This window comes from Manis javanica, chromosome 7, assembly GCF_040802235.1.
Source record: "Manis javanica isolate MJ-LG chromosome 7, MJ_LKY, whole genome shotgun sequence".
Classification (NCBI taxonomy): domain Eukaryota; kingdom Metazoa; phylum Chordata; class Mammalia; order Pholidota; family Manidae; genus Manis; species Manis javanica.
Window position 1 is genome coordinate 64,967,574 of NC_133162.1, and position 24,348 is coordinate 64,991,921.

At 39.1% G+C, this 24,348-nt stretch overlaps 2 protein-coding genes across 8 annotated transcripts in view; both read left to right on the forward strand.

Moving 5' to 3' along the window:
* Window positions 1-24,348, forward strand: part of MINPP1 (multiple inositol-polyphosphate phosphatase 1) — a 164,459-nt gene that overhangs the window by 136,485 nt on the left and 3,626 nt on the right. For 2 of the 4 annotated variants that reach the window (XR_005057030.2, XM_073241076.1), the window contains one exon: window positions 18,075-18,275. The exons of 1 other annotated variant lie outside the window; for it this stretch is intronic. Coding sequence is in view for 1 of the 3 variants with exons in the window: in XM_073241076.1 (XP_073097177.1) it covers window positions 18,075-18,096 (22 nt within the window). In the remaining 2 variants the exon portion in view is untranslated. Of the gene's footprint in view, window positions 1-8,732; window positions 8,848-18,074; window positions 18,276-24,348 lie in introns of those variants that run through there. One more of the 4 variants, XR_012133243.1, reaches the window with a different exon arrangement.
* The window catches only part of PAPSS2 (3'-phosphoadenosine 5'-phosphosulfate synthase 2), a 68,437-nt gene that overhangs the window by 11,452 nt on the left and 32,637 nt on the right, over window positions 1-24,348 (forward strand). Inside the window, exon 1 of one of the 4 annotated variants that reach the window (XM_073241072.1) lies at window positions 11,114-11,143. The exons of 1 other annotated variant lie outside the window; for it this stretch is intronic. In XM_073241072.1, the coding sequence (XP_073097173.1) occupies window positions 11,120-11,143 (24 nt within the window). In that variant the 5' untranslated portion in view covers window positions 11,114-11,119. Of the gene's footprint in view, window positions 1-11,113; window positions 11,144-21,768; window positions 23,592-23,776; window positions 24,199-24,348 lie in introns of those variants that run through there. 2 more of the 4 variants (XM_073241073.1, XM_073241075.1) reach the window with 2 other exon arrangements.

The window sequence follows — 24,348 nt, forward strand, 5'->3', positions numbered from 1 at the left end:
AAGTTCAGTGGCCTCGTTCTTCATGCTGTCTCAGGACAGACAGAAGCGAGGGACATCTGAATGGTATTTGGAAGGAAGGGTTTCTACTGGGACAGTACCAAGTTAATTGTATGCTATGAAACATGATACAGCCTCATTTTCACTGGGACATCTAGTTCTGTAAACACTACAACACACAAATTCAATAACGCAGGTACTTATATGTATTTTTATGTGCTTCTAAAAAACTAACACATGATCCTTGAAAGGGGGAAAGTCATACATTCAAGTTTTTCTACCTTTTTGTTTGCGTGTGTGTTCATTTTAATGAGGAGACTGGGAATAAAGCATTTATTTTCTGCTAATTCATCCCAGATTACCTTCTTATTTCCATGGAACACTAAAAATCTGAAGCCATGGCTGTTTTCATGGTATCATCCTGGTTGGCTTTGCGTACTGTTGTGTGGGGGCAGCCAGAGTTCAGTTTTTGACTTAGGTCAATGGCCTGTTAGCATGTCACTCACGTTGGAATTCAGACAACTGAGGACCTAGCTTTCCTTGATTAGCCTCCGTTGAATTGTGTTTGGTGTATTGCCATTGTTTTGTTTCAGAAAGAAAAAGTACTTTTAAAAATGTTCTATGGAACTCATTGTTAGGTCTCCTATAATGGTATTATTGAACACTGTTCATTAATTATGTACATGATATTCTTTTTAGAAATATCTATCTGCTCCTAGTATCAGAAGGGTTGTACTTTTCTGAGAGTTTTTGCTTGTTTTGGTATAATGCTTTGGAAATTAAATTGTGTGACTGTCCAGGTATTCCCCTTCAAAATGCGTGCCAGAAAGCTCAGAAGTGAATTTGAGACTCACTTTCCATTTTTTACACCAGCTTCATGCATAGTGCCATTTCACTTTATTCCCCTATGTTGTTTTCTTTCTTTTTCTCATCCAGTTCTAATTCATAAGCTTTTTCTATGCTTTATGTATCTTGTAAATCACTCTGCCTTTTCTAGGAGTTATTAAAAATATTAAATAAAAAATAAGATGCATTTTAATTTTAGTTCCAGAAATTCACAGAGCTCTCCTTATGGTCCCATCTCAGAGAGCTGTTCACCTTCTCCTTATTATTTTGTGACTGTCCAGAGCCTCATGGAAACCGGTCTCTGAAATTCTCGGTGACAGCTTTGTGGTCTAATGTTCTGCCTTTCCTGGAGGGTAATAAACAAATCACTTCCAGATGATAAAGACAAAGATGAGAGATTCTTCATCTACAGTCCAGAGAACTCAGGGGAGCTGTGAACATGGATGGAGAAAATATTTCTTATAATCTATAGCAGAAAGTATTAGCAGTAGTTGTGATTATATAACCAATAGAAACCACAGGTATTTTCATATTACATTATGTTGTTGATGTCACCAAACTATCTATGCTCTTCACTACTACAGAACTAAGATAGTTATGATAGCTATCCGAACAGCTAGATCTTGTAATTTAAAATATTGATAAAGTTTATTATTGTACTTTTTAAAAGCCATTTTGATAACCATTTTTTTCCTTTACAGTCCTTTGTGTTTTACTTTATACATTTAAAAAGATTTTTCTGAGAGGGGTTCCATAGGCTGCCAAAGGGGTTTTTGATTGAAAAAAGTGTAGGAAACCTCTTTACATGGGTATACTCATGCACACACACAGAATTTTTGAATGCAACTCACAGGGTTCATAGGTCCTCCTACAAGGCCCATGTCTAATATCTGCAGTTTAAGAACTCATGCCCCATTGACCGATTCTGGGTCTGTACCTGCCAAAGGATGGAGATTTTTAAAAATGTGATTACAGAGTTGAGAAAACAGTCTTTTAAAAACCATGCTTAACCTCATGAATAAAGATAAGCAATTTAATTTGTCTTCAAGGATTGATTTCGAAAAGAAAAGATTGGATGGAGCAAAGACTTAAACATTTAAAAAAAATAAAACCATAAAACTACAAGAAGAAAATATGGATGTTTTATGATCTCAGCAATCAGGAATAACCTTCTAGGGTGTGACACAAACTACACACACACACACAAATACAAGTGAATATAAGAACATTTTTTTAATTACATGCCACAATTTTTTTAAAAGTTAAAGCCAAAAAACAACAATCTGGAGAAAATTTGTAACTCATGGAAGACAGGGCTGCTTTCTAGAATATACAGCATTCTTATAGATAAGTATTAAAAGAAATCAGCAATCCGGTAGAAAAGATATGCAGAAAGAATATGAAGTTCAGAGAAAAGGAAATGCAAATGGCTCTTAAACATATGAAAAGATGCTGAGTCTCATTCATTATGAGGAATACAAATTAAAAGTATGAGGATTAATTCTCTACCTACCAGGTTGGCATAGGTAAAAACTTAAGCCAACATGTTGTATTGGCAGAAGTGTGAGGAAACAAGCATCCTCCTACATTGCTAGTGGAGATGTATACATAAAGGTGTAGAGATGTATGTAGAGATGTTTGGAAATACCTAAATTAAAATTGATTATCAAAATTAAAATTGAACATAGCGTTTAAGCTAGCAGTTCATGTGCTGCAACTTCTTTCCATAGAAATCTTGCAAATGGGCAAGTTAATATATATGCAAGAATTTTTGGGGAGCATTTGTAACAAAGGATTAAGAACATCAATCAATAGGAGGATTGTTTAAGTACATTCTCTGTGATGTTTCGTTATTATAATGCATAGTATGAACAATTTGCAACTGTTCAAACGAATAAGGTATCCCCTAAATATGCCAATATGGAAAAATCTCTAAGCATCTTGTTAAGTTTTTTTAGAAAAGGCACAGTGCAAAACAGTACCTATAGCCTGGTAACATTTGGGAGAAAAAGGAAAAAGATTAACATAGCTATAAATATAGCATCAAAACTCTCTGGAAAGATACACAGTAAAGAGGATTATTGCCTCCAGCAGAGAGAACTGTGTGACTGGGTAGAATTACTTTTAAAAACAGAAAATTCTGTCTATCTATTATCTATCTATCTATCTATCTATCTATCTATCTATCTATCTATCTATCTATCTGTCTATCTATCATCTATCTACTATGTAGACAATGTATACAGTTAAGAACTGTGAAGTGTCTGCAGTTTTATCCGACTTGCAGTCTAATAAGTTAGCTTGCCATAGTTTCATGAATGTTGGCAGAAAACATGAGACTCCTGGTTCAGAGACAAAGGCCTTGATCACTCACAGTACAGCAAGAAGTGTGAACACACAGGCATGTGTGTTGGTTTCTCTTGCCCCCATCATCTGTGGGGGCAACATGGATGCTTCTAGATAGATACCCACATAAGCAGTGAGTAGTAGTATAGGAGAGGAATTCTAAACTTGGGAAACCTGAGTCTTAATAATAGGCAATAGGCAGACTGGTCCTTTGCTCTGGAAGGAGACATTATCTCTTTTGTCTGAGGCTGTTCACTATATAAACATCCTTGAAAAGATAATCTGGAGAAAATGGCAGTTAGTGCCCCACTATAAAGATGTGTAGAGACACAAGAGACCCAGAAAGAACTGTCTATCTCTTATTTATCTGTAAATATGTACATGTATATGCATATATGAGGTTTGAAAGCTAATAGTGACTCCCAATACTTTGAGGCTTTCAACTAAGTTTGTGTGGAGAGTGAACGTATTGGTCACTGGTCAGATTTTTAGGCCTGGGTCTGATGTTCCCTAACTGCCCAGATCAGAGGTCATTATGGCCACAAACTGCACTTGTGGTCCCCCCCCTCCCCCACTGTCTGCTATCTGCAAGGCAAGTTATTGGTCAGGAGGGACCCCAGCTGAGAGTGAGAAAATGCGGATTTGGTACAGCTCATTCTCCACCACTCTAAATGGTTGTAGCGGCCAGTTTGGCACTTGTAGTTCCCTCAGATTTGGGAACTAGACCCACTGTTTCCTTTAGCACGGGTGAGACTTCCTTTATTTGGTCTCATTTAGCTCAGTTTCAGAGTCAAATAAATTTTAGGCCTGTACTTTGTAAGTATGAATTGGAAATGGGTGGGGGGTTAAGGACTTTCTTGACTTTGGCACCTGGATTTCAAAGTACCCCAGGAACAAACTGTCATTCATCAAGTTTGTTCAAGACACACTGAATTTCTGTCTTCCAGTTCAGGGTGGGCCCTGAAGATCTGTGCAGGGATGAATTAGCACCGTGTTAGAGAGGTGCTCCCGAGTCACCCTGAATGCCCTCTTTTTGCAGCAACAGTGGCACATATTTTTAAACTTTTTATTTAAGTAATGCACGAATAGAAAAACACAAAGATCTTAACTTAGGTTAAGAAGCAGAATACCACATGAATCCCAGAAGCCCCTTGCAGTCAGTATCACTCTCCCCAAAGGTAACCATCCAATTAGTTTTACCTGGTTTTGAACTTTATATAAATGGAATTGTGTATTATATACTCTTGTGTGTCTGCCTTCTTTTGACCCATGTTACATTTGTGAGAGTCATCATATTGTCCATGTTTATGTGTGGTTGGAATTTGCTTATTCTCATCACTGCATGGCAATCATGTTGCAGTGGTTTTGCCCTCGGGACGTTTGGCAATGATTTTATAGCACAGCTAGGTGATGTTCTGGTTGGTAACCCTTCTAAAATGCACAAAATAGCCCTCCACAACAGGACCCAAAATAGCAACAGTGCCAAGGTTGAGAAACTCTGCTGTCTAGTATTCCTTCATGTGACTGTTTCTTAGAGCCTCAACTTCAACATTCATGAGCATTATATAGCTCAGCCCTGGCTTTGAAATTCTTGAAACCATGCTTACCACAGGAACTACCAAACAGGAGATGTTTTTTACATTAAGGATAAACATTAGGATCAAAATGAATTATTATATGTAGTCTTTGCTATAGACAAAAATTGCATATTTTGGAACTGCCACAAGAATTTGAAGAGATTCTGGATTGGAGAATGCAGTGGGCTAAATTCAAGGTTTACATCAAAGAATGAAGAATTGAAGGACTGTTCTAAAAAGCAGCTGTATTGAAGTATAATTTACATATCAAAAATTCACCCAATTTAATGACACAATGAATCATAATTCAAAGATTCCTAGTAAATTTAGAGTTGTGGAACCACCAGCACAATCTAATATTTTATTATTTGAATATTTCCATCACACCAAAAATATTAGAATATTTCCGTAACACCAAAAAAAGATTATTTGTGTTCATTTACAGTCACTCCTGTTCCTACCGAGTCCCAAAAAACCATCAGCCTATGTCTCCACAATATTTTCCTTTTCTGGATGTTTCCTAGAAATGGAATAAAAAAAATACATGCTGTATGAAAGAAAAGAAAGAGAGAAAGAAAGCAAAGAAAGAAGAAAGAAAGAGAAAGAGAAAGAGAAAGAGAGACGAGGGAGGGAGGGAGGAAAGAAAGGCAGAGGAGGGAAGGGGAGGGAAAAGGAAACGCAAAAAAACTTGCTCACCTGATTCAGGTTTCCATTTTCATAGTTGCATCTATAAGAGGTCTGTTTGCTTAAGGTTTGCTGAGTTAGCCGGTTCCTGCAGGTCTACAAAAGAGCAAAGCATAACACCGCCCCCCTTCCCCATTTTGCTGGCAAAAATGAACAGAAGGACAGCTTATGAGGTAGGTACACAAAATCTAGTCAGCACAGCCTTGAGGAAAATTTTTGCAGTTGAACCAAGAAGGCATTTGTTTCTTTTGGCAGATCTAATAACTAATTTCAAGCAAGGCATCTTTATAATGTACACTCTGAGAGGCTTCCTAAGGGCTGTAACACCACCTTAACTCAATAGGAGTTGTTCTCCATTCTTGAGTTGGATCTTTAATATTAAGTCCTTAAGATGGAAATCACACTTGTGATAATCATGGGGAATATTTGTTTTAGAGAAAAGTAATAAGCATGGCATCTAAAAAAGATGCTTGAGAAAGAAATATTCACTATAAACAAGCATAAAATGGTAAACAAATAGTCCCACTCTCAAAGTGCAAACCATCTGAATCAAATGATGCTATTGCTGACCGGGTCAGTATTGGAAGATATACAGAGCCCCTAACGTGGGAGGGGCTGCCATGCTCCCTGTAAGCCCTCTCTACTTGGGTAAGTGAGGGGCCCCGGGTGTGATTAGAAGGATGAGGAGCATAGAGGACAAATATGGTTAGATTGAGAGTTTGAGAGATGGAGCCAAGCCACTTGACAAGGTGAATCATCTGGAAGCCTCTTTCCTTCATCCAGGGATTGGGGATAGAGAGCAAGAAGGGTTTATTCCCCAGTTTGTGCTTTCTGCGTAGATTCTGAGGTCTGTGCCGAGCATTCCAAATTGTATACCTTCTCACATGCAAACTAGGCCCAGACCACAAAAGTTCAACAGTAAGGGCCTTGTGTATGTCTGAGGAGATATGTCTGACAGTCACCCAGTTTCCATCCCTGACAAAAGTCAAGCAGCTCTATGGCGTAAATTGGCATCAGTGTACAAACTTGCTGCATGACAATCCTGCAAAATTGTGGTCGGAAATATTTTGTCATAGTGTGGACTCATGAATGTTTAAACACATGGTCAGGGAATCAGGCTGCGAGAAGCTATTTTAAGCTTCTCCCACTTACTGAGATGAAATATCTTGCATATGCTACAGAGTGGCAAAAAGTAGAGAATTGATAGGCAGCCTGCACAGACATTTTGAATCCATTTATAATCACACTGTATCAATACATATTTATAAAATGCAACTAAATAAGGAGGTACACCCTGATTTTAATGCATGATCAATTAAGAAGGAAGCCAGCATGTCAGGTTGCTCCTGTTTAAAAAAAGGAAAAAATCCTAGTCTTCCCTCACAAGACCTAAGTTTTTAACTTGACCAGCTGGATAATTGTTGCAAGAATCTCTCCATCTCCTATGTGAAAGCAGCCATGGAGTATGTGATGAAATGTAGACTGTGTTGGCTTTCCAGTTATAGTTCCAAAGGTAAGGCCATGTTTCTCAGGCTCTCTTCCCAGCCTGCAAATGCTTTTTGTAAGTCCTCAGGGAGCAGCTTACATGCTGGTGACAGGTCCAGTTCACTGTGTGACATGTCAGATGCATAGTCAACTATCTCAGGATATCTACCTTGTCTTTGGACACTACAGACTGTTGGCCTTGTCTGTTTTTGAGCTTCAGAGATGGAATCATACAGTAGGAACTCCTTTATGTCTGGCCTTTATATGACCCTTCCTTACCTATTTATCATAAGTAAGTGTGTTGTGGTCATTTGTTCATCTTCATTGCTGTGTAGTATTCCATGGTGTAAAGACACCATGATTTATTTGTCAAACAGCTGTTGAATGGCAGTCAAGATATCTTTAAATATTTATAACAGCCCTGTGTGGTGGGTGCTACTATTCCATCCACTTGGCAGATGGGAGACTGAGGCTTTGAGCAGCTTTAGAATTCCTTTACCTCACGTCACACAGGTCACTGCAATCTGGAGTCTAGGTAGTCTGGCTGAGGGCCCATGCTGTCCACCCTGTCCCTAGTATGCCTCAGTGCCTGAATGAGCTCTTCAGTGAAGCAGTTCTTCGATCTGTTTCTGTCTTTCTTCTGTCCATTTAAAGGATTCAGTTGTGAGGCTGTGGAAGCTCTGCCAGGAGACAAACATCCTGTCACCAGGGTACATATGGACTCAACCCTCCCCTGGAACTGAGCTTTGTTTCTAGGTCGAGTTTGCTGAGCTCAGAGTAAGGGCTCTCCCAGGCGGTCCCACCTGCCATTTCTGAATCCCTGGCAAATCTGTGCAGGCCCAAACAGGGCCTTCCATTTCAAAAGCAGTTTTAAAAGCTCAATTGACTCTTAAAAGAGAGTTTAGCATGTTTGTTTTGTTAGTATGTTCTTGGCTTTAACGGCTAGACTCCACTTTTGACACATAGAATATAAAGAAACCTGAGGACTTTTTTTTTATTTTTCTGTATTGAGGATTCTTTTTCCTTACTGAGTCTTCTCTGTTTGTTCGTAGCAAAAGAAATCTCAACTCACATTTTATATTTTTCAGAAAATTTTCACAAATACATTTTTCTTCCCATTGCTTCCTGAGAGACATTCAATTAGTATTACAGATTAATATCAAAAAGAAAAGTCAATTTCCTAGCTCTGTGTCAGGAACCCAGTATCAAGAAGTTGATCGGTGGTCATTGCATTCCCTGGATGGAAATGCAGGGCCATAAACAGGGCCACCCACTCCCAAATTCTGTTTTCAATAGGATGAGCCAGTCTGCTCCAATGTCTTTCCCTGACCATCTTCAAACCGTGCAGAAGTCTGTTGGCTCTTTGGTGTAAGGAGAGTACCGAGAAGGCCCACACCTCCCGATATTCCTGCCCAGGAAGGCAGATCACGTACTTGGTTTCCTGCTCTGGAAGGAAAATCAGGAGTAATTTGACAGCCTTCAACGATGGATGGAAGACTTTTTTTTTTAATGACAAAATTGGTTATGTATGCATGTATAGAGAGGTTAAATTATTTTCTCTAAAGGCATTTTATAAAAGTTAAATGTACAGGCTGTCCTCTGTAGAACTTTGTCCTTTTCTTCCAAATACTCTTTTCTACTGTGGAATCTGTGAACCTTGCCAACCAGACAGTCCAATTAAAAAAAAAAAAAGTACCCATTTTACTCATAGGTTGGTAGAGAGGGAGGGTGAGCTACTTAGGAAGGTCTGAGTTCAGTCTTCTTCAGCTGTGAAATTGCCTTCTCTTTCTCCCCCAGTGTCTTCACATCTCTCTTCTGATCCCTCCCTGGCTGAGATTCTGTATTCCATCTCAGCCACCCCCTAGCCAATGAACCTGCTCACCCAGTGAACCTGCTCACCACTAATTTCAAGGTAATGTGTAAAAAGCCACTTGTTCTGAATATAGGGCATTAGGTCTTGCTGGAAAAATTTTTTCAACTTTGAAGAATTACTATGTCTGAAATTTCAGAACTAGTTGTGAAACCTTTGTCTCTTGAGACCACACATACTGTTCTCCTATAGTGTAGTTGTTTTTAGCAGCCAAAAGTTTGGAAATAAGACTTGTAAGCCAGTCTTTCCCCTCTGGTTGACACCAGAGGGGAAGGGCATCCCTTTGAAAAGGATTTCTAAAGAAAGGATTTTCTAAATGAAATATAAAAAGAATGAGGTGCAGAGAGAAACAACTCCAATGTTCAAATGCTTATAATGTAATAAGTACAAGGCTAGGCCTTATCTTCTGAGACATAAACCCCTAGTAGGGTGCCAGATAAAATTCAAGATGTCCAGTTACATTTCAATTTCAGATAAACAACGAATAATTTTTTAGTATATCTCTTATATTGCATGGGATATACTTTGTGTTTATTTTTTAAACCTGGCAACTCTAATAAGGATGTATACTTTAAGGACAGTTTCAATCAGTTAATATTTTCTGCATGATGGTTTGGCTGGGATGTGGTGTCAGGAGCCTTGGGAGTGGCCCCTGCGTGTGTCTCTTTCCCATTGTGTCCACAGCTCCTAGCACAGTCTTATGTGTATAGTTGATGCTCAATGGATATTTTCTGAAAAATTAACCAAAGAATAAAATAAGTATGGAATATGATGAATTCACGATGCTTATAATCTAGGTGGGAAGACAAACTCACATATATAAAAAGAAAATGTGACTCATATATCTTATTTTAGATTTTACCTAGTTAATTTACTTGCCAGACTAGCCCACTTAGTTTAAGAAAACCAGAATCTAGATACGTGAACATTTACTCCCACTTGAAAAAGAAGTGACAGTTGGACATGAAATCGAACATAGTCTTATCTGAATTTGATGTAACCTTTTAAATCATCTGATTTAAAACTGCCTTACTAGACATAATGTCGCCTACCTTTCTTTATATAAACTTTTGTTTCAACGTTTTAATCAGAGAAGTCATATATTTTTAATACCCTTACTTTTGAAGGGTTGAATTTGATCATGGATGTGTACTAACTAATCAGGTATAACCTTGGAGCCTTATTATAAAGCAAAAATTACTGTTGGTTTGATCTATATTATTCTTCCAAGGAATTTTTAACTTATTATAACACTTTCATTTATAATAGCACTAAATAAAAAGCTAATATATCTTTCCAGTACAAAATTTAGGTGTATAAAACTTGTTCATTGTTAAAGTCTCTTTTATTATTTTTCAGAATGTAATGATAAACATATGAGTAAATTTGGTATAATGATAAATTCATCAAATCTCAGAATTTTAAGGACCTTAAATATATTGTTTATAATTGAGGCTACAGCCATACTTGGAGATACTGCAGTTTCAATTCTAGACCACTGCAGTAGAGTGAATGAATATCACAATAAAGTGAATCAAATAACTTTTTGGTTTCCCAGTACATATAAAAGTTATGTTTACACTATACTGTAGTCTATTAAGCATGCAATAGCAGTATGTCTAAAGAACAATGAATACACACCTTAATTAAAAAATACTTTCTTGCTAAAAAATGTTAACCATTATTTGAAGTTTCAGTGAGTCATAACCTTTTTGCTGGTGGTAGGTCTTGCCTTGATGTTGATGGCTGCGGAGTGATCAGATTGGTGGCTGATGAAGGTTGGGGTGGCTGTGGCAAATTCTTTTTTAATTTTTTTTTGCACACAATGGCAATTTCTTAAAATAACACAGTGATGAAGTTTGCTGCATCAATGGACTCTTTCTTTCATGAACAGTTTCTCTGTAGCATGTGATGCTGTATGATAGCATTTTACCAAGTTAGTCCTCTCTAAACCTGTCTCTGCTTTATCAACTATTCTTTATATAATATTTATATTATATAATGTTCTAAATCCTTTGCTGTCATTTCAGCAATCTTAACAGCCTCTTCATAGTAGATTCTGTCTCAAGAAACCATTTTCTGCTCATCCCTAAGACGCAACTCCTGATCCATGCAAGTTTTCATGAGATTGCAGCAGTTCAGTCAGATCTCTAGGTTCCACTCCTAATCCTAGTTGTCTTATTGTGATTTCCACCATATCTGCAGTGACTTCCTCCACTGAAGCCCTGAACCCCTCAGTTATTCATGAAGATTGGAGTCAACGTCCTCCAAACTCCAGTTAATGTTGACATTGACCTCTTCCCGTGAATCACAAATGTTCTCAATGTCATCTAGAATGGTAAATCCTTTCCAGAATGTTTCCAGTTTACCTTGTCCTGATCCATCAGGAGAATCACTGTCCATGGAAGCTATAGCCTTGGGAAATGTATTTCTTAACTAGTATGACTTAAAAGTTGAAATTACTCCTTGATTTAGAGGCTGGAGAATGAATATTGTGTTAGCAGACATGAAAACAACATACATTGTGTTGTCTGTCTCCATCAGAACTTGGGTGACTAGGTGCATTGTCAATGAACAATCATATTTTGAAAGGAATCTTTTTTTCTGAGCAGTAGGTCTCAGCAGTGGAGTTAAAATATTCAGTAAACCACATTGTAAATAGATGTGCTGTCATTCAAGCTTATCATTCCATTTATGGAGCACAGGCCAAGTAGATGTGGCCTATTGTTAAAAGTCCTAGGATTTTCAGATAGTCAATGAACATTGTCTTCAACTTAAAGTCACCAGCTTCATTAGCTCCTAACAAGAGAATACTTAACATCTTTGAACATCAGTTTTACCATCTGTGAAATGGACATGGTGTGACAGCCCATACTCACTGCGTATGAAGTTTTGTGAAGCTCTGATATTGCTTTAGAAACTCTTAAGTTTCTGGGACAAGGAAGGGAGTGACCACTGGGCTATTTTGGCATATGCTTTAGTCAATAGTCACACAATTGTGTGTCCTGCACATGGATGAGAGGGCCATGTGCTGCTTGCTCTGTGCCAAGTTGAAATAGCAGGACACGAAGAGGAAGACTGGAAAGTAAAGGAGAATGTCCCTGAGTTTTGAGGAAAATTATTAGATTTCTTTCTATACTGCATGTTTCATGACAGGGAAAACTGAACAGAAGGAAGCATTAGGGCTCTCTTGATAATTTTAACTATTATCTTTCACTTAATTATTATAATTATTTTATTAGTAGTACTAATAAATGTTTTAATTATTATTAATAATGACTGTTTTTCTTATTCTAGTCAACGTTTTGTGAGGGCTTAACTATTGGTCAGGCCCTGTGATGTTTTGTGTACCTTTTCTTATTTAATTCTTATGAGAGTTCAGTAAGGCAACAACTGTTAGGAAAACTAGTCTATGAAGGAAAGGACTCAGAGGTTAGGTAATTTGCTCAAAGGCATGCATGCAGCCAGCAGCTGGAAGAATCAGGATGCACAGCCAGTCACTCTGGCCTTGATGCCTATGCTCTTAACCTTTATACCATTTTGCTTCTTCAAGGGAACATGAATTCAATCAAGGGAGGTAGGGTGGGGGGCAAGAACTTCTGTCTTTCTGCAGTTATTTTTAGTTAATATTATTGAATTCACATGGCAGAGCTAACAAGCTGCCTTCAAATCTGTAACTCAGCCAAGACTTTAAAAAATTTTTTAGCATTCCTGTCACCAGTCCTCCCACCCTGGCCACCATGTCCTTCCAAGAGTGTTTCCCTAGTAGGCCTTTCCCTTGGCCCGCACTAGACACTTGGGTAACTAATCAAGTTTTACCAACTATCATGGGCATGACAAATTAGTGTGAGTGATAATACTTAACTTTCATTCAGTAAATTTTAAACCCCTATGATATTCCAGGCGCAAGGATTTCAAGACAAAGGTGGGTAGAGCAGACTCTACAAAGCCCCTAATCTGGCAAAGCAGACAGACCTGTCAGCAGATAACCACAGCCAACAATCATCCTCTGATGTCGGTTAGTGTTCCCTAGGTTTGCCGAAGCATCAAAATCACCTGAAGCACTTTAAAAACAAGCAAACTATAGTTTCTTGGGCCCTGTCTCAGACCCCAATTGAATCAGAAACTCTTGGGATAGGGTCTTGGGGATCTATGTTTTTAACAAACAGCCCTTGAGAATCTTACAATTAAGTAAATTGAGAAACAACTTTTTAGTAGAAACAGGACACTGTGGGGTCAGTGAAAGACAATAAGTGGGCCCATGGGTGGGAAGATAAGCTACCTCACAGTAATGTTTAGGCCACACCCTCTTGAGTGCATAAGCAACTGGAGAGAAGGACAGTAGAGCAAAGAGACTGTGGGTGAAAGCTCAAAGCATGCAGAAGAGTGGTTTGCTCTGCATGGGGTTCATATGACTGGTTCATGGAGTTAAGGCCAAGAAGAATGGTAGAGAAAGCTGAAAAAGGAGCTGTGGCTCCAGCATGAGATCTGTGGAGCTCACAGACACCATAGGGATTTTACTCTGATGACAATGAGAGAATGGCCTGAGGGCGAGAGAGACAGGGAGTCTAGTCTGAAGACTGTCAGGCAGGTTCTTGTGAAGTTAGCTCACTTACAGTAGTGAGATGATTTGAGAGATATTTTGTAGCTAAAATTGACAGGACATGGTGATAGATTTTTTTTTGTAAAGAGAGAAGCTGCGGTATGATGACTCTTAGCTTAGATAATGAAGAGTCATGTGGGCCATTGCATGTGGTGAGAATTACAGGAAAAGGAGCAGCAGGTAATGACAGGGAGTGAACTCTGTCTTGATCATGCTGAATTTCAGTGACTCTGGGTAGGTATTTGGATATCTGAATAGAGATTTGACAGCCCATCACATATTGATGATAGACAAAGCCTTGGGAATGGATGAGAGTCACTAAGGGGTGGACAGGGGAAGAGCAGAAAGCTGCTAGGCAGGGAACTATGAGAACCTGACATTTAAAGCCTTTATTTTAAACACTTTACTTGCAATAGCTTATTGAATCTGTTTGAACCTACTGACAGGCATTAGAAGTCATACTGCAATGGATTAGGGTCCTCTACTCCTGATAATAATGACAGAGCCTTGAGAAAGGCCTTGATCTAGCTCTGGGTCCACTCTTGATTGAACGGGAAACTGCCTTCTGATCTTCTTTCCTTTCCCTGAGTTATTTTAACTGAATGATCAAAATATTACACATAAAAGGAGATCTTGACCTGAGTAGGAATGACCATACTAAAGTTCTATGACTCTGTTTATCCCAGAACATGATGGGTTTAGTGACCTTTCTTTTTTTTTAATTGAAGTCTAGTTGATATACAATATTACATTAGTTTCAGGTGTTCAACATAGTGATTTAACAATTGTATAGATTTTGAAATGCTCACCATGTAAGTGTAGTTACCATCTGTCACCATACAAAGTTATTACATTATTATTGACTGTATTCTCTCTGCTATAATTTTCATCCCCGTGACTTATTTATTTTAGAATTGGAAGTTTGTTCCTCTTTATCCTCTTTACCCTTCACCTGTCCTCCCACCCACGTCCTCTGTGGCAACTACCAGTTCCCCATGAGTCTATTTCTGTTTTGTTAATTTGTTAATGTTTCATTTTTTTATTCCACATGTAAGTGAAATCATATGGTCTTTACCATTCTCTGACTTATTTCACTTAGCAAAGTCATCTAGGCCTATCCACGTTGTTACAAATGGCAACATTTCATTCTTTTTTATGGCTGAGTAATAGTCCATTGCATATATGTACCACATCTTCTTCATCCACTCATCTGTTGATAAACACTTACGTTGCTTCCGTATCTTGGCTATTATAAATAGCGCCACAATGAACATAGGGGTACATATATCTATTCTAATTAGTGTTTTGTTTTATTTGGGTAAATACCCAGAAGTGGAACTATTGGGTCGTACCATAGTTCTATTTTTAATTTTTTGAGGCACCTCCATACTGTTTTCCATAATGACTGCACCAATTTACAAGCCCCCCCCCCAAATGTGCATGAGTTCCCTTTTCTTCACGTCCTTACCCACGCGTATTATTTCTTGTCTTTTCAATACTAGCCACTTTGACTGTTATGTGGTGATATCTCATTGTGGTTTTGATTTGCATTCAGTGGCCTTTCTTATCCTTAGGAATCTGCCTCACTGTGCACAGTGTATAGGCAGTGTAACAGATGAATTTTTAATTTGATTGTGCTTGAACAGAGAGTAAGCAACATTTGCAAGTTGAAGCATTTGGATGCAAACTTTTCAGAATGGTTACTTCAGGCCATTCAAGCAGAAGGACCCCTTTAGTTCACAATAACCTATGCTTTACTTGGCTATCTTTAGCTTGCTTATATTTGTGGAGAAAAATCAGTGGCATAATAAATGCAAGGATGTGCTCAGAGAGAATGTGGCTTATTTGATTTACTCCAGCAGTGTATTAAATAAGAGTCCAATTTAATATTTTATTGGATTTAAGTGATATCTTGGATTTCAGCAGTGATTGAAATGCATTGGATCACATCAGCTTAGCTGATTCTCAAAAAGTATGGAAACTCACCAGAAACTTCAATCACAGATTATTATACATAATTCCTTAATGCATATTTCAAAGAGTATTTGATAAATGCGTTAGTGAATGGGGCTGTGTTTATAGTAATGTTTTGACTGCTTTGACTATGTTCTGTAGTGATGTCTGGGAGAAGACTTAGGATGCAGCCGGTCTCACTTTAAGACTTAGCACATAACAGAAAGGAGCCTTTAACTGATGTTGGGAATACGCTGTTCTATTGAGTACCGATACTAAGGGGTATGTGTTGATGATAGCCAGAGATTGTTTAAGGATATCCACATCAGTCAATCAGCCAATGAAATATTTATTAAAGTTCTATTACTGATTTACAAATATTTACTGAACACTTAATAAAGTCCAAGTGTTCCACATTTGCTAGCTCTTTTTAATCCTTGTGACATTTAGCAAGAATTATAATCCAATTTTGCAAAACCTAAGGAGATTAAACTCAACTTGTTCAAGCTTCTAGTGGAGTCAGAATTGAACTGTCCTTAACCTGTCCAACCTTAAAATTCATATAATTTCCTCTTAGCCCATCCTCATCAGGAAATCAAAGCTATATAAGCTATGGCCCCCTCCACATTGGGTTGACAATGAGATCTAAAACATAAGACTTAAGTCTGTAATTCTATAAAACACAGAGATATGTCTAAAGCATCCAGGTGCCACCAGATCTGTGGCTATAGGAGTTTAGGGGAGAGGCATCAAAGAAGGTGACTAGAGCCTGTGGGGTTTGTGCTGCATGAAAGTACAGGCAGTGTGTGGATAGGTGAAGGCCATGGAGAGATTCTGCCAGGTAGGATGAGCTAAATGAGAAAAGGTGCAAAGCCAGGACATCAGGAAACCTGGGGGAGATAAGCACTTGGAACTGAAGGTCCACGACAGAGTACAAAATGTGGTTTGTAAAGGTCGGTGGATCCCGCTAATGGAGGGCTTAAATTCCAAGCTAGGAATGAGGATGGTATTCTGTGGTAAAAGGGAGCCAGTTGAAATTCCTACTATTTGCAACAACATGGATGGAGCTAGAGGACATTATGCTCAGTGAAATAAGCCAGGTGGAGAAAGAGAAGTGCCAAATGATTTCCCTCATTTGTGGAGTAAAACAACAAAGGAAAACTGAAGGAACAAAATAGCAGCAAACTCAGAGACTCCAAGAAGGAACTAGTGGTTACCAAAGGGGAGGGGTGTGGGAGGGCGGGTGGGGAGGGAGGGAGAAGGGGATTGAGGGGTATTATGTTTAGTACACATGGTGTGAGGGATCACGGGGAGAACAGTGTAGCGCAGAGAAGGCAAACAGTGAATCTGTGGCATCTTACTACACTGATGAGCAGTGATTGCATTGGGGTCTTGGTGGGGACTTGATAATATGGGTAAATGTAGTAACCACATTGTTTTTTCATGTGAAACTTTCATAAGAGTGTATATCAATAATACCTTAATAAAAATTTAAATTAAAAAAAGGGAGCCAGTTGAAAGTTTTGAATGTAATGATTAAAGAGTGTTTTAGAAAATTAATCTGATTGTCAATTGGAAGAGGAAGTGACAAAAACTGGAGATCATTAAAGGGGTTCTGCGCAAAAGGGAGATAATGTGTGCTGGGTGCCTTTATAACCTCAAGGAGACCCAGAAGAAGCATGGTTCTTGGGACTATGGCCAGAAATAAAGCCCAAAAAGCTGGACCAGACCAAGGGGCATACTGACTCTCAGAAGCAGGGAGCAGTGCCGTCAGAGGAAACCCCGACTGATGGTCAAGAAGACAAGCAAAGGTCAGAGCTGGAGAGGCAGTTTATAGCATTGGGAAGGTCTGGAAGGTAAAAAGCGGCTATATTAGAAAACTGGGCTGGGAGGACCCAGAAAAACTTCTGTTGGCAAGTGCAACGCAGACGAGGCAATTGGTTCTGCTCACCACCGAACGTGGAGATAGGACTGCATACTTAAGAGTGGACATCAGGAACCAGTACCACAGGGTCTAAGTTAGGATGTTGACAGTCGAAACTGGAAAAAAGATAAGAGATATTATAAAGCAAAATAGGACTTGTAGATTGCTGGTACATAATTAGAAATGAGAGCAGTGGGTGCTATAAGCCCTCTAGTCATTTTAAAAGCAAGTCATGTTCCAAAGGTTAATTTGGATAGTAGTTATTTGGGCCTTGGAAACACATCATCATTAAAAACCTTTCTCCACAAGGAAATTTTTTCAAAAATACCAGTTTAATGTGTCAGAAATATCGCTACCCCTAGTACTACCATGAAATCTAAACTTACTCTGCCCTCACTCACTGTCTTCCCACCTGCTCATCAGTGTGAGTGTAAGCTATCCCTGTCTAAATCACCAAAGGAAGATTTTAGTCCAGGTGTCAAAATTTCTGAGCATTTATGGGTGTGTAAGCCCTTTTCTGAAGGTCCTGAGAAATAACTCCACACACGTACACCCCCAGTTTCCAGCCATGCATTTCTCCATCCTTGGTCCAGTCTAGAACAGTATACAATTTCAGGATTATTTGATCCTAAAACATGTACTCTTTTACCCTGCACTAAAACTCATCTTGTAGCTTCTCTTCCACTTTCCTGTGTCCGAAGCAAAGAACATAGCCCCTTTGAGGTCTTTTACCCCCACCCTTAATGACCAGATCTCCTTTTTTCTCCTCTTTCCTCTTTATTTATGCAGATCCCTCTATATGGAAAATTAAGGACTACATATGTCATGAGGCGGTTTGGGGACATAAGAGGGCTGAAAGAGAATTCATGTCCATTTTGGAAGGCCAGAAGGACAGAAGAGGGCATTGCTCGGTCTCATCAGTTTTCTCACAAGCCACAGTTTCACTTTTAATATTTTTAAATGTCCATAAACAAAGGGGATATATCCACACTTGTTATCTATGTACTTCATGTTATCAGTGTCTTGTCTGTTTATTTTTCTGTCCCTTTGGCTTTACTCTATGGTGTGCTTATGAAAGGGTTTCTCAAGTCCAAGTAATTTTAATCCTTAAATTAGAAGTAAAAGAATGGAGTCAGCAAGAAATATGATCAGTAAGTATAAAGAATCTAGCAGTGCATAAAGTGAAGTGATTTTGAAATGTTGTGGTTTTTATGATTGCTAAATCTTAGCAAATGCACCCTTTAAAAAAAATAGACTATCTTTTAGAACAGTATTAAGAGTCACAGAAAAACTGGGTACTGAGTCCCCATACTCCCCTCCCCTAGATTATCCTATTAAGAACTTTTATACATTAGTGTGGTACATTTGTTACACTTAATGCAGCAGAGATACAATATCATTGACTGAAGTCCACACTTTTTACAGGTTTGCTTAATTTTTACCCAATGTAATTTCCCATTCCAAGATCCCATCCCACATTACATTTACTTGTCATATCTCAAATGAGCTTCTCTGGGCAGTGGCAATTTCTCTGTCCTTGTTTTTGATGCCCTTACCACTTTGAGGAGTGTTGATCTGGCGTTTCCTAGAATGCCCCTCTACCGGAGCTCGCGAGGTGTTTTCTCAGGGTGAATGGGAAGTGACTTAACACTGGTTGTGTCGGGTATGAACAGAGGGCCTGCGCCGGCTCCTACCCGGGCCGCCCACCGCACGCCATGCCCTGTTGGCAATGCCAGCAGTTGTCCCCGCGGGGCGCGGGCCCCAGCTCTGGACCCAGGGCGGCAAGAGGTGACGAGGAGGCGGCGCCTGCACCCAGTCTCCTGCGTTCCCTCCCCGCGCCGCCTCCTGCTCCCGGGACTGGCCCGTCTCTCCGCAATGGCCAGACGCGGAGCCCCGACTCCAAGGACGCAGAAGCCACGGTGCGCGAGCCGCGCTGCGCTCCTGTTTCGGAGCCTTGGGAGCAGCCGCTCGGTGGATTGTACCGGCGGGAGACTGAAGCTGGGGAAGCGTCTGGTGGTCCTGCAAGCCAGTTCACCGACAGGCTGCAGTCCCAGGAAGCTGGGCGTACCCCAGGGCACCTGAGCAGAGGCCAGACGGAAAGCACCGCACTTAGGTTCTCACAGACACTGATGTCTTAGAAGAGTAGGAAGAGTCTGTGAATATGGAAAGGGAGAGAGAGTGGTTCAAAGTAGAAGATGCAGTCAAAGTTCTCTAGTGTCATAAGCCTGTTCCTGCAAATCCTGGAAATGTCAAAGCTGGGTCGATGCGCAGTCCCTGGACACTCCTCAGTGCTTTCCCCTCCCGACAACGCCAAGTTCATAACTGCCGCACAGACTCTGTGTTGCCATCTAGCGTATGATGCCCCGAATCCAAAGGACAAGCCATTAGGAGGATACTTCTTTATTTTCCCGGGCAAACAGCTGAATGCCACGCTGGGCTCCTAACATTTTGCATGTTTCTCAGATGCTTGAAAAATTAAGCAAAGTCATGTAGGATTTTTTTGAAACTGACTTAACAATGCCCTACCTTTGTATTTTTTAGTTGTGTATCTCTTTTTTTTTCTTAACAGCATTTAAATGCTTGTCCATTTGGCGTCATGAAGTCTGTGGTTTATTTACTAGTGGTGACTTCTAAAAGTCACATCAACTCAGTTGTGGGTGTATTTTCCACCTAACTTGTTTTCTCATTCACAGCAATGGCCTATTCAGTAAAGCTTTCTGTGGTAGGAATTGGTGAAAATGATCATTTTTAAGTCTTAAAGAAATTTTATATCCATCCTAAAACTTCTTTCACAGGATCACAGTTTTAATTTATTAATTCTAGATTTGACCTTCTCTGAATTGTCAGATAACTGCTTTTGACAAATGATTTAATTTGCCCTTTTCAGGAATTTGTTAGCTCATCTCAATTTTTACATCTGGTATTTTGTCACTGGTTACCTGACTTGTTTATTTCTCTTGTAACTCAAGTGTAGTTTCACACCAAGTATAACCCTATGGATTTGGTGATTTTTAGGGAGGTATTGTTAGCATGATAAGAAGCAAATACATCTCATTGTAAATATTATATGCATAGAATTGGATTTAGCATTTTGATATGTCAACTCTCTTTATCCATTAATCTCTCTTTACACAGACTATCTTAGAACCATATTTTCCTCCATGGAAATTCCTTTTTAAAACATATTATCAGTTTCAAATTTAGCAATACTTCTTCAGTTAAAACTTTCCTATCTATGATAACTGCATGATTGGCACTGAACCTCAAATGTCCAGTGGGCAGTGATTATATCAAAGTTGAGTAAGATGGCCTTCCTGCTGCTTAGCTGTTTACAGACCTTATTATCAGAGTGCCTTTCTCTGGGAGGTTCCCACAAGGTGATCAAAGCTGACGTAGATTCTGAGTTACAAAGTAGAATGTATAGAAGAGCAAACAGAGGTTCCCTTTTGCAATACCAGCTTCCAAAAGCTGCAACATCTACTCCAAGGGCATTTCTCTCTCTGAATGAAACACGTAAATGCCAAAACAACTGCCAGTGGGATCAAGTGAAATGGACTGTGCGTATGAGGTTGTCCGTTACAGTTTCCTGTTCTTCATGAGGTATCTTAGGGGGACTAATTGTCTCCGAGATTTGTTCTCAAGATAATCAGGGTGAATGGTTTTGTAATTTGTTGGTTTGGTCTAATTGTTGTTCTCTTGGTTGCATTTATCTCAAGACTCACTTGTGTCCACACATCTGTGGCCGCTTTGAGCATCACACCAGTTGGCTTCCCCATCTTTTGGTTGAGATATCTATTTGCATTTTAAAAATGTATTTATTTCCAAATTTAATATAGAAAAATCAGAACACAGAGACAAGAAGGAACATGATTACCTAGAATTACCTAGTCCTCAAGATGATTACTATTAGCATTTTGTCCTCTGTTTTCCAGATTTTTTCTTCATAGCCTTATACATATAAACACATTTATTTTTGAAATGGGATTAATGTTAATTTACTCTGTAACCTGTTTTCTCATTAGGACATACGATATTTTTCAGGTCAATAAATACACATGTGCATATTCTCATCATATATAGATGTGCCATAATCTATCTATTTGATGTTCATTTTGATTGTTTCCGATCTCACTATTTTAAATAATACCACTATTAACATCTTTGGGTAATGATTCCTTTGTCTGTATTAAAATGTTGAGGTTCTTTGAGAATTACTGAGACTAGCAGGGAAAATCACAGTGAGGCATTGCATGTTCTTAACAAAACTTAAATCATTTTACTTCCATGGAAGAATGTGTTTTAGAAGAAACTAAAGTTGAAAAAAAAAACATTAAAAGCTCTTTAATCTTTAATGTTTTAAAACATAACATATTCCAAAATAGCAACTATCAGAACCATAGGTAACTACATTAAAAGTAGAAAACTTCTGTAGAAAAAGAGTACATAAATTATAAATGCATAACCATTAAGAACACAGAGGAATTCTAGAAATAGATTCAAACTGTTAAAGATTTTCTAAGTAATAGGAAAATTAATTATAATACAACACATTTTGAGATCACTGGATATAATGATGGAAAAGAAAGAAAACATATATATATAAGCACAAACTATACAGTTTAATCATATCAAAATAGAAGTCTGAAGAGTATTTGGCCCAGCTATAAGTAATGATCAAATGGAAACCATCAAAGACAACAGGAATATTTTCATATATTCTTAAAATACCCTTTAATATGATATAATGTATATATATATATATGTGATATATAATAAAATACATAGCAAAAGGAAAGCAAGTGAGCAAAAAGTATATAATTAGTAAAAATTTTACTATATAAAATACAGAAAAAAACCCAAAATGTTTTTAAAAAGTGGATGAGGCCATTGTCCTGATTGTAGTTAATAAGTGTCAAAAGAGACAAACTCACAAATATCATAAGTAACTTATTACATGGGAAAATGCATATTCTTACCAGTAACTAAATAAGTACAAAGTAATCAAAGGGGAAAAAAACAGTAAAATTGCAAATATGGCAAAGTAGTTGGAATATTTAGAAACAGGTATATGGTAGCCTGGTAACTTGGCTTTGTCTTTCTGTAAAATGAACTGGCAATACATAATGAGACTTTTGACATAGTTCATAACTTTTAATACTGAGTCATTCGACTTTGTGTTGTACACCACCCTGAGGAGAGAATCTGAAAGAAAATAAATATAATTATTTATAATTATAAAACATTTGAAGCTACTCAAATTATGAAAATTAAGTGAGAATGATTTTTTTGTTTGTATTTTTATGTAGTATCAAAAGCCTTAATATACATTATCTCATTTAGTCTTCAATAAGGAAGTGTGACAAAGAGGTCACGCAGTTGGGACTGGAAACTAGGAGCTCTGTGGAGGCAGGAGTAAGACTTGGATGTAGGGTTAGGAGGCCTGGCTCTTGGTCCTGTATCTTCCAGGTGTGTGACTTCAGTCAGTTCTTGTCAATTCTGAAAACGGGACGCAATGCTCAGCTTCCTTAGTTACCAGGTTTTGATTGTAAATAAAATCATTCATGTAGAAATGAGAGGGCAGTTACTGAGGTTGCTGCTTTGGGAAAACGAATCTTTCAGTGGATCTTCAAACTGCACACCAAGAAGCAGGGAAGTTTTGAACACTTTCAATCAGCAACAGACCAATAAAACCAACAGCCCAAGAACAGTGAAGGCCAGGTTCAAAGGGACAGAGTGGAGTCGTAATTAGAAAAATAAAGTGGATTTGTTTTTTGTTTCTGCTCTGTGGGAGGCAGCAGAGTGCAGGGGGAATTTAAATACACCTGCTCATTTTTTTTTTTTTATTGAAGGCATTTTGCAAACATAAAAAGAAAACCCTTGGAGCATTGGGAAGCTTATAACCTGGCCTGTGGTTTCCAGCTTCCTCCTTCCTCCACCATCCTCCCTTTTATAACACAACTCCCTGTGACACATGGCTCGGATTTAGCCCTGGGGATGCCCCACCCCACCATGAAGCCGCCCGAAGTCCTTTCCGCACGTCAAGTCTTTTCCTTCTAGTTACACAGAAATCAAGGCTAAGGCTATCTGCCATCACCGCCTATCTACCCTCCCTGAATTCCTGAAGCTCCCTTGACCCTCCCCTTTCTGCATCACCAATGAAATGAGGGGTGGATCTGGCGGAGATACGCACTGTAACCTCGGGTGATAAGGTACTGACTCCAGCTGCCCGTGAGGCTGATCTAGGGCAAAGTCCATGCTCCAGCTGGTAACGAAGGCTTCATGACTGAGTCAGCCAGCATGAAAGCAGTAAGTTCTGGGTAGATTGAGGAGGTTTCAAACTGGTGTGCTCTGGGCTTTGGGTCAAAGACAATCATGGAAACAGCAACAACATTGCGCGCGCGCGCGTATGTGTGTGTGCGCGCGCGCGCGCGTGCATCTTTACCCCAGTGTGTGTGTGTGTGTGTGTGTGCGCGCGCGTGTGCGTGTGCGTCTTCACCCCAGTGCTGTCCTATCCATTATACCACTTGTTCATGAGCCTTAGAGTGGACCCAGACCCCTAGGACACTTGTAAATCTAGGTGATTTAGACAAGTTCCATGATTTCTCCAGACTAGATTAAATGCTAGGTTTGATCAGATTCAATATTTTATCATGTGTGCACATTTTCTTTTATTACTTTATATAGAAAATCATTCTATTTAATCTTTTTAGCAACCCTGTGAGGACACTATTCATGGCCTCACCTTACAGAGCAGGAAATGAAGATTCAGCAACGTTAATGACTTCCGAGGGGTGCAAGTAGGCAGAGAAGCAGGTTTCAAATCAGGTTTGCTTGACTCCAAAACTCCTCCTCCTTCTCCTCCTCCTCCTGCGCATGCTGGAGGGAGACTCCCCGATCAGTGACCTGGATGAAGGTAGGGATTTTTGCAAAATTTTTCTCAAGAACCCAGAATGGAGGCATGCCCCCAGCCCTGTGGTTTCTGAGCCCCTTCCTGCTTAGTGCAGTGTTAGCCAAGGCACCACGGATGTCTCTGTGTTGTGTTTATATGCAGAGGGAGGCAAGC